Genomic DNA, 14323 nt, shown 5'->3' on the forward strand with positions numbered 1-14323 from the left:
GTGGAATGATGTAAGCTTGTAGACTCCTGTTCGTTTTTGATGGTAAATGTTGCTAAAATGCTCGCTGAATATACTTCTCCTACTATTTGACTGGATGTCTACTGTACCAACGTTTTCAAATACCCACTGCTCCTTTCTGTGGGAGGACCATGCTTCATTCCCCCACTGCTGGCAGGCATGGCCAGGCAAGTCCCTTGGCCAAGAGGACATCCCATCAGACAGAAGTGACGTGTGTGACTTCCAGAAGGAAGCTGCACCAGCTCGTATGAGCTATAACTCTTTTTCCTCTGCTATGTGGCTAGAGATCTGCGTTCTGGAATCAAGGCAGTATGGCCACTCACAAGTGACATGTCACAAGACCACCACTGCGGAAGGCCATGGAGGTGAGGGTGGGGAGGGAGGACCATTTGTTGCTACAGAGCGACTCACCTACCCTGACTGATACATGTAGGAACAAAAGTATGAACAGCCTGGCTGACTGTCCACAGCTCAGGGTAAACACATGAACCTCAAGGTAATTACTAAGGGCTGGTTAGGACTGTGCCTAGGTGACGGGCTGGGTATTTAATCACAACTTCTCACTGGATAAGCGCGGTCCTACTCTGTAAGCTTAAGAGCTCTGAAGGCCAGTCGTCCCAGAGGAGGCGCCTGGGGGGGCTCTCATGTTATTCGGTTGAGGTGCTTGTGGCATATTTTTGCTCCTATAAAGATTCACTTCACCACTGAAGTAATGGACTGACTGCGCTCTAAAATATAGAATAATTTATTTGCGAGGCACAACTATAGAATAAAGCCGGCTGAACAGCCTAATTTTCCAAACAAGTGAGGGTTATGCCTTTGAATATAATATACCAAAATGGTAACTTACTAAAATGGAGGTATTTCGAGTAGTCAGCAATTCTCCCTATTATTACAAGGCACATAATGACGAAAATATTGTTTGTGATCTACGGTCAATATTCTGAATGCTAAGGGTCATGCGGTATTAACACACTGGACGGTCCCAGAATTTCACAGGTGCGAACCCCAGGTACTCTTGATAACTCTTCCTTCCTTTCCCTCCATTTTAAGTTGCTGCTGTTTGTGGATACTCGCTGCTTCTAACCCAACGCCCGACACCGCAAACAATTCTAAGTCAGCAAGTAGAAGTGAGGTACTCAGGCTGGCCCTCCAATTCTACAAATTAAAATTCATGAATCCAGGGCGAACCTGGGTGGCTGTCAGCTAAGCGGCCGACTCATGATTTTGGCTCAGGTCAGGATCTCAGGGTCATGGGATCGAGCCCCGCATTGGGGTCCCTGCTCAGCACAGAGTCTGCTTGAGTTTCTCTCTCTCCCTGCCTTTCCGCCCCTCCCTCCTCCATACTCTCTCTCTCTAGAATAAATAAATAAATGTTTTTTTAAAAATTTCATTTAAAAAAAAAATGCATGAGTTTGGGGCAGGCTCTACTCTTTGCCCTGCAAGGGAGTTTATACTTGTTTCCCAGTTTGTTGTTGAGAAGCCCCTTCTAGAAGAGCTTTTCCTGTATGAAAAGAGAGTGCCCGTCCCACAGGGCAAGCGGTCATTAGCTCACATAGCAGGCTTGGGGGACGGCAAGGAACATCCATCACACTGCAGTGAGAAAGTACAACAAAAACTCGTACTTCCAAGGCCTCGCATTCACAGATTACGGTTTAAGGCCACCTCCCTGCACACACAACCCATATCCTTTACCGCTTTGTTTTCAGATCACGACAACAGACACTCCTGGAGGACAAGGGTGACAGGTACAAACCCATACCGGTGCGAGAAGACAGCTCTGGAGAGATTGAGCACAGCTAAATACTGGAGGCATCCGCGGAGAAGAGCTGCACAGACCTGTGAAAGAGAGAAGGCGCTCTCAGCCTCCAGGATTTCGGGGCCTAAGAGACAACTTCATGATGGAGAAAGCCCTCTCTTGATCCCCCGTAAATGGCTGCTCTGACACCCCAGCCCAGTATCCAAAAAACATTACCATGTCCAGGGAACATTCCGTGTTGGATAAATCCAGATGAGCAATGGCATTGGGCTGGGCCAAAAAACTGTACATGTACTTGAGATAAAAATAAATAAATAAATAAAAATAAATAAATAAATAAAAAGCAAAAACAAAACAAACACATTAGGATCTAGAAACACACGCGTGCACATTAATATTTTAAAAAGAAGTTACCCATGTAACTTTCATTCCCATAACATTCTCTACTCTTCCCAAGAGGACAAGCAGAATTTTATGTCCGTCCATGCCGTCCCTGAGAGCAAAGTTATTTGAAATACCTGAGAGCAAAGAATATTTAAAATAATATTATGTCTGAGTTTAAAAAAAAAAAAAAGGCCAAATGAACTCTTGGCTGCCAAACCCCCTTTTGTTACACATGACTTAGTTTTCCTGATTAGCTCCATTTTTATAATTTTGGAGCAGTGCTAATTAATTTTAACTGCTAAGATTAAAATACCACCTGACTAGCACTCACCCTCTCAAAATGCTAATCACTTTTGAAAGTGTTCAAAGATCTACTAATTTGAATTTGAACCATCAAATGGTCTCAGGCTATATACTCTCTTCCATCCAGTGCAACGATTTTTTTCTACCCTTAGTTACTTCCAAAATCTAACAAGAAAGGGTCGGATGGCACTATAGGTTTAGGTTGTTGTTGTTGTTTTTAATTTCACACATAGTTAGACATGTCAGGTTTCGAACGCTCCCTAAACTCTCCCCTTATTCCTGCGCAAGACCATCAATACAACAAATGGAAGAGTTCTCGGCTCTTCTCTACTTGCCCCGAGGAACCACAGCCAGAGTCCACCGAGAGCAAACCAAGTCCAGGCTCCTGCCCCCAGGAAAACAACTACATTCTCCTTAGCTTCTCTGGATGTCAACAGATCCTTGCAAAAACGAACGAGCTGGGATGCCTGGGTGGCTCAGTTGGTTAAGCAGCTGCCTTCGGCTCAGGTCATGATCCCAGCGTCCTGGGATCGAGTCCCGCATCGGGCTCCTTGCTCCGCAGGGAGCCTGCTTCTCCCTCTGACTCTGCCTTCCACTCTGTCTGCCTGTGCTCACTCTCACTCTCTCTCTCTTACAAATAAATAAATAAAATCTTTAAAAAAAAAACAAAAACAAAAAAAAACTAACGAGCTTACACCGAGATGTCTTCATCCTTAGTAAAGACTCACGGTGCGGTGGCTGAGCTCTATCATGCTTGAGCAAGATCCTCTCTACCAACTCGGAAAAGCAAAAGACTCTCCTGTAAATACTTTACAGTAACTAGACACACACAGCAGACTGGATTATGAGAAGTTCTGATCCAGAGAAATAATTTGCTCTTGCTTCTGTAACGATCTTGGCCTTTCTTGGGCTTTGCTGGGCATGTGGGTCTCCTCTTGGCCACCAGCTGGGGGAGCTCTAATCACCCTCCACAGGTGACAAGACCCTACTTGGCCAACAGCACCTCTCCGAAGAGGCAGGTCCAGCTCGGCCCCTGGCCCTGAAGAAAGGGGCCGGGTAAGCCCCTCCCTGCTCCTGCTGGATGGCTCCCAGAACCTCCCAGAACCTGTCCAGGGCTGTGAGCCCACTGCCACAGGCCTCGAGTTTCCACTTCACTTTCCCCAGAGGCAAGCGGGAGCAAGACCCACTCTGTCTGAAAAAATCCCGGGCTGCTTTGCTATCTACCTCACGTGACTATTAATGTCCCTATGTTAGCAGAGTCTTATTATTTAATCTTCAGGCTCCTTTTTTATCCCTCCATTTCCCTAGTTCGCCACCGTAACGTCTTAGTGATCTCCCATCTGACTTCCAGTTTCATATTGGGAGGAAGCAGACCTATGAATCATCATGGGAGGTGATAACTAACATGGACCGGCCATGCATTGAAGAAAATCACGGCACACTGGGAACCAGTGTTGCTTAAAATGGGTTCAAGTGTCAGGGAGAGGGAAGAAATCCTACAAAAGACTGTGGCAATATTCCCTGCCTTACAGGGAAAGTAAAACACAAGGAGAATGGGAATACATTTCACAGTGGTTCTCACCCCCACGAAGAGGCAGAACACGCATGAGGAGGGTTCTTCAAAGACGCGCACTTGTTGTCGGCTCTACACGACAAGGAAGCATTGCTTCTAAATTCTGTCACAGAGACCAGAGGGGACAACTCCCCAAATCTGAGAGTGAGATCACACCTAATTCACTGTACTGATAAAATCTGCCAGCCATTTATATTACTGATTTAGCTGCAGGAAAGTCTTATTTCATCATAGGGGAAACTTTTTGCCTTTAAATTTGAACTTATTTAAAGAGTGGCCCCAATGTATTCCCAACCCTCCCCTTTCCCTACTGTATTCATGGAATATAGGATTGGACTTTATCCCAAAATCCTTTTACAACTGTAAACTATTAAAAAACAAAACAAAAAAACAAACAGAAACACCTGTCTTCTCAACAATATTACTTAATGACAAAATCATTCAGTTTACATTTCTAATCTTTCTTATCAGACAATTATAAGAGGTTCAATAATGGTTAAAAGGAAGTGGGGGAAAAAGGTCCTTCAGAAAAAGTGTTTCCAAAAAGAATTCACACTTTAGCAATATCAAGTTAACAGAGGAAAACATCTATGCGTTAGACTACATGTAATTAAGGACGGCTCTGGGATTTTTCTCTAAAATACATCCTAAGCTCATAACTAAATGATCTGAAACTCTCCTGAGAAGAGAGGAAAGCCATGTCTGGAAATCATTCCAGGCTTATGGAATACGGTGTCTTTGAACATGGCTGTGAGGAAAGGAAAGCTTACCGAGAGGTCGTCTCCGCGGAGGATGTTCCCTGAGAGGTCGAGATGGGTAAGGGTGGTGGCGGTCAGCGGGTTGGCACTGAGTGACTGAGAAAGGCTGTTCACCCCTGCAACATGGAGAAGACCCAGCTCGTTTTCCACTCCGGGAAACAAAATGAAGGTTTGGGAGTGTCTATAAATGGCCCCATCAGATTGCAGGACAGAGGTTAGCCACAAGTACTGTCCCCAAAGGTAGGACTGTCTTCTTCCCACCTCCCCTCGGGGTGAGCGGCAGAGTCAAGGACACAGCCATCTCACTGGGCAGGAGAGAGAAACAGAATTGGCTTCCTTCTGCTCCACTTCTGATGTGGCTGGAAAGGCTGGGACTGGGAAGTGCCAGAATGAGGCACGAGAGTCGAACTGGTCATTTCTAGCTTTCTCTTAATTCTGTTTGGTGCCCCTGACTTGGTGTGTGGGATTTAAGTGATGCGGTGGTACCTACAGGCACTTGTTGCTATTTAAAGTACTTAGAAGTTAAGGTAGGAGTCAGATAACGGTTCTACCTAATACATCATTCCCAAGGCAAAATTCAGAGGGAAATGGATTTTTCAGAAAGGGTGAGAACACGATCTGCATATAATATAAGCAGCAATCAAAAGCAAAAATGGATAATTAACACTCTACACACTACTGACACACGTAACATAAAAAGCTCGGATCAGAGTCCACTGAACGGAACAGAATGGAACAGGGTCTCGCCACCTCCAAAAACCAGGAACAAATACATGAGGAGGACGAGAGAGTTCTGTGAGGGGAGAACCACGTTCTTTCCTAAGCGGTAATAGTCACGGAGGCACGGCTGCTGGTGGGTTCTCCTCAGGCCACTTCTCTCCCCGGGGAGAGGAAGGCTCTAGAAGGCAGTCCCTACAAAATGGGAGCTCAGGGGCACCTGGGTGGCTCAGTGGGTTAAGCCTCTGCTTTCACCTCAGGTCATGATCTCAGGGTCCTGGGATTGAGCCCCCCCACTGGGCTCTCTGATCAGCGGGGAACCTGCTTCCTCTCTCTCTCTTTCTCTGCCTATTATGTGATCTCTGTCTGTCAAGTAAATAAATAAAATCTTTAAAAAAACAAAAAGACAAAAAAAAAACAAAAAACAAAAAACAAAAAACAAAAATGGGAGCTCAGCAGAGCCTGGCCGCTTGTGGGGATCGGAAGAGGTTAACACACACAGCAGCTCGGATGTTCGTTCTTAGGGTAACAGAGATGGGGACATAGCCAAGCTCTTCATGTCTCTATGGTCGACAGTTCCAATGTGTGTAGTTTGGTAATATGGCGATTTCTAAACTGGATATACATTCAAAAATTTTTTTCCAGCAAAATTCTTAAAAACCCCAGCCTGTCTTGAGCACCCTACAGGGAGACAGGGAAGCTGGGGGGGGTGGGGGTGGTCCCCACTTCCACACACCTTCCTTGGGATAAGGGACAGGGTGGGGCCTGCCAGTGGGCGTCAGAATTGGCCACAGTGGCAGAACTCAGAGAAGCCAGGAAAAAAGCAGAAGGTCCCAAGAACAGCCTCGCACGGGAGCTGGTCTCTGCTCCAAGGGTTTGGAATGTTTGCTGCATGGGACTGATGAAAGGGTTACTATCTTATCCTCTGCCTTTGGGGGGTTACACAACTGACTGCAGAATGTCTGTGTCTGATAAAGACAACTGAGCCATTTCTCAGGAGTGACTGTGCCTCTGGGTATTGGGAGAGAGAGAAGAGACAGAAGTGCAGAGGGAAAAATATTTTAGTTCCGCACCAGGAAGCAGATCTTGGCTATCAAATTCAACATTTGTTAAGTGCTCGTAAAAATGTTTATAAAATGCTGGGGATTGGGAAAGAAATGTAAATGAGACCCATTCATTGCCCTTAAAAAGTTCAAAGACCATCAAGAAGGAAACTGAATAAACTCCAGCATGAAAAATCAGCACTGCACAAGGAATATGTATTCACTGCAACAAAAGCTTATCTAAGACCGACTGTCCGCCAGGCATGGGCTTTTGAGACCCTGGATCTGTGATGTTACCCTCAAAAAGACAGTGGAATGAGAGAGAGACGCAGTCAAATAATCATAATTCAGTGAGGTAGGTTCTAGAGGTAAGAGACAGGAGCTTGGCAATGAAGGTGGTGGAGATTTGATTGATGATGCTGGGTAAAAGGAACTTGCCATGGCCTACAGAAGGTTAATTTCTGGAGGTAACATCTTCAGTGGGTACCGTTACTGGTAGGACTAGTGTATTTTGTAATGGAATAATTGAGTTGCAAGCGTGGAGAATACCAGATTGTCTCCCATCAAGAAAATCATTTGTAAAATCCCTTCCTTAGTGAGGTATAACAAAGCTCAACAAATAAATTCCAAAATTAGAAGGTCAAATGAGTCTCGACAGGAAAAGGCTCCTTGACAAGTGTGGGCGCTTGGCAGTTGGCCAACACCTGAACAGAAGAAGCAGGAGAGAATTATATTCTCAGCTCAGCTTCCTGCCACTAAATCAGAATGAAGGACTTCCGCTCCCACCTCTGGAGCCCAATCCACGTGAGGCTTCTGTGAACAGGCACAAAAACAGCAGGAAAATACAAAAATATAGGATGGGAAAAAAATCAGGGCTCTCACAACTCAAACTCAGCAGATTCACATGCCATTCTCGATGCCGGCTGTCTAGTGATTGTGACCATGCTTCGTACTTATTATTGGAGTGTTTACAGCTGGAAAAAGGTGGTACCAGATGGCCTAGCACGGACGTAATCTGGCAACCAGCAGGATATTTACTAGAAATCCAGAAAACTATCATTTAGCTAACATCTGAGGGAGAGAAAGGGTATTTAGAGACAGTGGGGATGTCATGAGGAGATTTTTAAAAAATCTGTCTTGAATTAGGGAGCCATGAATATACATGTTTTCACAGAAGTAAAATACAAATGTTAGTCAAATTCAGCAAAAGATTAAAACTGCAATGTAATCTGAGTTGTTGTGAATCTTCACAGCTTTCGGATACTACAAGAAAATCTGCAAGAACAACGAAATCCTTTAAGAAATTCTCCTTTTTATGAGGGAAAAAAAAAAAAAACCAACATTCCAAGACAAACATCTCTTAGGAAGGACAGTTTTAAAAATCTCATTAAACAATATTAACTCTCAAACCACAAATTTTAACGCATACAAACTTTGTGACAGAGGGAAGATAAACGTGACATGATGACCTTTATCTGGGAAGGGCATGGGGTACGTGGGTCTGTCCTCGCTCAGGAGGAAGCTGAGGATCTCTGCTCTGCCTGGGGGACCTCCCACCCTCATAACACCTGGAGGGACAGGGACATAGTGAGGGGTGGCACAGAGGTACCCCAGACCCCATGTTTGTCCTTGAGAGGATAAACGATCACCACATCCCTCTCTTTCTGTTTCACAGTCATGAACAAATAAAATAAATAAATTCAAGTTGGTCTGCTCCATCTTAAAAAAAGTTGGACCACACAGCACGGTGATTATAGTTAATACCATATCGTGTATTTGAAAGCTGCTGAGTGTAGGTCATAAACGTTCTCATCACAGGGTAAAAGAAAATTGGAACTGTGTGTTGACAGATGTTAACTAGACTTATTGTGGTGATCACTTCACAATATATAGGTAGGAAATCATCATCTTGTATACCTGACACTAATTTTAAAAAGTTATACCTATGGAGCACATGATAAATAATTAAAATTTTTTTAAGGTTTCATTTATTTATTAGAGAGAGAGCAAGACTGAGAGCACAAACATGGGGAGCAGCAGGCAGAAGGAGAAGCAGGCTCCTCGCTGAGCAGGGAGCTAGATGCGGGACCCAATCCCAGGACCCCGAGATCATGACCTGATCCAAAGGCAGAGGTTTAGCCGACTGAGCCATCCAGGCGCCCAATGATTAATACTTTTAGTGTGTAGGGAATATATATAAATTAAGAAGGAAGATTAACATGGCAAATAGAAAGGTAACAAAGGATGGAAACTAGTAACTTCCTCCAAAAGATCAATGACCAAGAAACGGGAGGGTGCAGGGAGTGGGGGCTGGGGGAGAATTTACCTCAGCAAGACGTGAAGAAACTAAAATTCAAATATCAGAACACTTGGAGGCGCCTAGGTGGCTTAGTCAGTTAACTGTCTGACTCTTGGTCATGATCTCATGGGTCGTGAGATCAAGCCTCACCCTCGGGCTCCCTGCTCAGCAGGGAGTCTGCCTGAAGATTCTCTCCCTCTACCCCGCCCCCACTCGTGAACACTCTCTCGCTCTCTTTCTTAAATAAATAAATCCTTTTAAAAAATCAGGACACTTTTGCTTACATGCTTGTTAAAAAAAGAAAAAGAATAATATCCACGGGTAGTGGGAATGTGGATACTTGGACAAAGAACTCGGAGGACAACGTGACAACGAATACACAAAGAAAGCGTTAAAAAAAATGCTCGACCTTTGGGATTTAACAATTCCACTTAGAGAAATTTATCCTCAATGAGAAGGTAACAAATGACCAGTAATTACATACAGAAGTCACGTTAGCACTGTTTGCATTGCTGAAAAGGTAGAAACCCCACAAATGTTCACAGCCCACTTAAATCAATTATGGGGCGTCCCCCGCATGCTGGAACAGCATATGCGGCCACTGAGAGCACTCACGTGTATGTGGTCACAGTATCCAACGCCGAGAGAAAGTTTACAAAATGGCAAGCATCCTGTAATACCATTTGTGTGTGTGTCTGTACGTGGGCAGACAGAACAACTATGCACAGACAGACAGACCAACTACATACAGACAGAAGCTGCATGGAAGGCAGGTGCCGGGCGTCAGCGGGGGCAGTCTCCTAATGGTGTGGCACAGGCAGGATGAGTAACTGTGGCTTTCTTATTTATACCTTCCAGTATCTTCTAAATCTTTACCATGAATATACAATGCATTGATAATCGTCAGAAAAAGGTTTCTATGAAACTGATTTGCTGGAGTAGAGAAGTGGTAACGTCATTGGACGGCACTTAGCTTTGAGACCTGTGGACGGCTTCCAGCACCAGCACAAAATACAGACTCCTGGGCAAATGTGCCCCTTTGGGAAGTCACTAGAACGCCTAAACCTAACTGTCTGCGCGTCAAATCATGAGACTTAGAGGAATAACCCCAATTTCAAATCGCTCTTAGGGTAACTGTGTGGTGGGAATAAAGCAGGACTAGGTGACTGTAACAGGACCCAGGGACCGCTTTGCTGGTGACCCGCTCGCCTGTGACACATGCAGTAGGGACCCAGAACAGGCCAGGTGCCAGAGACGCAGCAATGGCGGAGGCAAAGGCCTTAATGTCCGGAAGCTCCCAGGCTAGGACACAATCAACACATAATTGGAAACAGGCTAAAGCAGAGGAATATGCAAAGTGCGATGGAACAGAGAGAAAGAAGCATCCACTTGTGCAGGGTGGGGTAGGAAAAGGCTTCAGGGAGGAAGGGGGACAGATGCTCAGTCTCACAACAGGGGCAGGACTCAGAAGGTCCAGGGAAGGGGACCCTGGGGTTGTCCGGGGCGGAAGGAGAAGCATGTGAACACACAGGACAGAGCAAGATGCGGACAGTGATGGTGGTGGGGCCCTTTTTGCGCCAAAGTGCACGGTGTGTACATTAACTCACTTTGTCTCACCACCTCTGAGGAGGTACTTTTTTTTCTTTTAAAGATTTTATTTATTTGACAGAGCCAGAAAGAGCATGAGCAGGGGAGGAGCAGAAAGAGAGCCATAAGGAGACTCCGTGCTGAGTGTGGAGCCCCACGCGGGGCTTGATCTCACAACCCTAAGATTATGACCTGGGCCAAAATCAAGAGTCAGATGCTTAACTGATGGAGCCATGCAGGTGCCCCACAAATCAGTGTTTTATAAAATAAACTAAAGTAGGAATGCCTGGGTGGCTCAGTCGTTACATGTCTGCCTTCCTCTCAGGTCATGATCCTGGGGTCTTGGGATCGAGCCGGTCGGGATCCCTGCTCCGCAAGAAGCCTGCTTCTCCCTCTTCCACTCCCCCTGCTTGTGTTCCCTCTCTCACTGTGTCTCTGTCAAATAAATTAATAAAATCTTAACAAAATAAAATAAAATAAAATAAAGCTCTCCAAGAATATATATAAGGGGAGATGTGAGATAATAGAAAATACATATCTATCGGTCTCTGACCCCTATTTATGGAACAAAGTTCCCTAAACCCTCATAATTTCCAAACTATTAAGAGCACTGAGGGCATCTTTGGTTCTATTGAGATGACTGTGGCTGAGCTTCTGGAGGGGCCTGGTCACCAGGGAGACGCACCCATGATTAGAAGCTTCCCTCCACACCCATTCTCCAGGAAGAGGAGAAGGGCTGGAGACTGAGTTAATACTTGACCATGCCTATTGGAGAAGCCTCCAGAAAAATCCCAACAGAATTGGGGGGTTTCCAGGCTGGCCAACGCATCCACACCAGGAGGGTGACACAGCCCAGCTCCACAGGGACAGACACGCCTGCACTCAGGACCCTCCCACACTTTGTCTTATGTATCTCTTCACCTGGCTGTTCACCTGTGTCCTGTATCAGATTCTTTAAGAAACCAGCAAACACAGTATCTTCCTGAGTTCTATGAGCTGCTCTAGCGAATTAACCAAACGCAAGACGAGGTCTTTGGGACCTCCAATAACCGAGGCTGGCAAATGGGGTCTCAAGGATGGCTGGGAGCAATCTAATGGGTCTGAGCCCTTCACCTTCGGGATCTGGGGCCATCTCTGGGTAGACAGTGTCCGAACTGAGCGAAATGGTGGGACACCCAGCTGGTGTTGCCGAGAACTGCTCAGTGTGAGGAAAAACCGCCATGGATCCGGGGACCAGGGAGAAGCGTTTGGTGTGAGTAGTCAAGGATTCACACAGGAAAGGGAAGCACAAAGGAGGGAAAGAAGTCTGGTTTCACTCTACAGGATGAAAGACTTTCTAAGCAGAATACAAAGCACGTACAAAGGCACAATGCACACAGGGATAAATCAAGCATTATGGGGTGCTGATGTGAAAACGTAACGACAGAATGGACAGATTTATGGAACAACCAGATACAATGAGAGGAGGGTAAGTGGAGTCAGCAAAGACCCTGGGGAAGGAAAGGCAATCTCCAGAGCGGGACAGAGCGGGTAGAGGTGTGATGTGACTGCCCAGTTAGGTTCACCAGTTTTCCATGCAGGAGACTATCCATGTGACTGTGTTTGTGACTGGGGGGGGTGGGGTGGGGGCGGGGGAGCAGAGGCAGGGGCAGCCCAGGTAAGCACTCCCCCACCCAAAGTCAAAAAGTTAAATACTCTATTTCAAAGTTATGCTCTATCCTGAAAGCATTTCACTTTAGACAACCAGAATTCCAATTACACCACTTCTTTCTCTTGTAACCATCAGAGTACTGTAATATATACCCAGATACATAATGGAGCAATAATTCTAACTATTTAAGGTAGCATGGTGTAGCAGAAATATTACAGAAATAAAGCAAAGTAAATAACACATACTGTACCTTTAGGTGACAATGAGGTTTTAGATAAATTTAAATGCTTTAATCCCTTTGGGAGTTTGGCAAATTGAATACTTAAAGAGGACACACCTGAGAAAGGAGGGAAAAAAAGATTATTAGAATGTTCAACTTCTCAGAATTGCATTTGTTTTACAATGCCTGAAAATTAACTTAAATTTGATTCCAACTTAAGCGATCATTTTTTTTCTCATGTCAGGCTTTATTTTCTAATTATCTACCATCACACCTTCTTTTTTCTATTCTCCCTAAAGGATAGGAGAAAAGAAAGATTGCTTAATTAAGAATAACAATATAAAAACTTTACCATTAGAGATGTTTTTCTTTGGACTAAAGTGTTACCCTCTCCTCTACAGTCCTATTTCAAATGCAAATACTCTTAGGAAGAGTGGTATAATTGCTTCTTTTTAACCTGTGTCTTAATGAGTTGATCACTCTTCTGGGTGAGCAGATGCACACTACTTAATTATTGTCAAGAAAACGGTATATTGTTAACTCTTCAGATAACAGCTTCACCTTTAGTACATGGATTCTAATACTTAATTAGCTATGGCTAACAACCTCAGAGTGTGTTTAACTTCTTACAGGTAGGTTGTGCAACTTGAAAAAGCACAGTATTAAAAACCAGAGAGTCTCTAAATTTAATGACCAGACTGGGAGACTGAATACCAGCTTACTCACTCAAGGACTGCAATGAAAGTAAGCAATTCCTGTAGGTCGTTCAACCAGCTCCCTGCTACATGTGAGTTATCGCCTTCCCAGGGGCATGTTCCTGGGAAGGTTCCTGAAATAATATTAACCATATGGTCTCCGAGACTGATTCTCAAACTCCATGCACTGATACAGAACTACCAAGTTGGTCGCTGCCCTATCATATAACCCCCATGCTCTATACACTTTTTCAAAGTTTATCAAGAAACACCTACTGTAGTAGTTAAAGTGATAGTAGAGCACTAAACCTCTAGTTGGGTGTCTCCCCAAGGACGGTGGGTGTTCTGAGAGTCCCTATTTACTTCCCCATGTAATTTCCCAAGTAAGTTTGAAAATCACTGGATTAAATGATGCCACACAGGTTTGTTTATGTGAATAGTTTTCGAGATCTGAATATGCTAATCCATATTATTAATTACGAAGAGGGCACAGGCCTGGTATTTAGCTGATAGAGTCTTGTAAAAGAATATATAATTAATCAGTTAATAGGAACACAGGGAAAAGGGAACCATTTTAGAAATGTAATTAACCCTTAATCCAAAGGGTAGAAAAGGAGAAAAAAAGAACAACGAAAAAATGAGGAAGAAATAAAACAGACATACAGTAGATTGCTATACAAATAAATCAATAATTACAATAAATGTAAATGTTCTAAATAAAAAAAATGTCAAAAATGTATTATCTAAGCAAAAAAAATCAGGTGCTTTCAAGAAACACTCAGAAATACATGTATTCAGAAGTGAACCTAAAAGCATGTAAAAAGTTATATGCGGCAAACACTAACCACAAGAAAATAAGTATGTCTGCAACAATATAAGACTAACATTAGATTTTAAGAGGCAAAGAGGTAAGTGAAACATTTCATTAATGAAGATGAAATCATTTTAAATCTGTATGGTCTGAATTACAGTCTCAAGATGTATAAAGTAAATCTAACAGTAACAGAAGGAAAATAATATTATTATATACACTATATATACATACATGTGTGTGCTACCTTGCAACAGTGGGAGATTTTTAGACACATCTCTGTCAGATGATAAAACAGATTTAAAAAAAAGGATATAAACACATAGATAATACCAAGAACACAATAAAGTATTTGAAATATTTAAACCACTGTACCTAGTAACTGCAGAACTTATTTCTTCAAAGTACACATAGAGCCTTTATTTACCTAAAGCAACAATATGCTGAGCTTCATGAAAAGCAAGTCTCAACAAATAATATAGAGGAAGTTTCTTAACTGCTGTGA

At 43.8% G+C, this 14323-nt stretch overlaps 1 protein-coding gene across 8 annotated transcripts in view; it reads right to left on the bottom strand.

Moving 5' to 3' along the window:
* The window catches only part of CARMIL1 (capping protein regulator and myosin 1 linker 1), a 299097-nt gene that overhangs the window by 119713 nt on the left and 165061 nt on the right, over window positions 1-14323 (bottom strand). For all 8 annotated transcript variants that reach the window (XM_059179498.1, XM_059179496.1, XM_059179501.1 and 5 more), the window contains exons 12-15: window positions 12343-12429; window positions 4808-4911; window positions 1994-2071; window positions 1781-1857 (exon numbers count right to left, since the gene is read on the bottom strand). In XM_059179498.1, the coding sequence (XP_059035481.1) occupies window positions 1781-1857; window positions 1994-2071; window positions 4808-4911; window positions 12343-12429 (346 nt within the window). The remainder of the gene's footprint in view (window positions 1-1780; window positions 1858-1993; window positions 2072-4807; window positions 4912-12342; window positions 12430-14323) is intronic.

The sequence above is a fragment of the Mustela lutreola genome, chromosome 6 (genome assembly GCF_030435805.1).
Source record: "Mustela lutreola isolate mMusLut2 chromosome 6, mMusLut2.pri, whole genome shotgun sequence".
NCBI classification, from domain to species: domain Eukaryota; kingdom Metazoa; phylum Chordata; class Mammalia; order Carnivora; family Mustelidae; genus Mustela; species Mustela lutreola.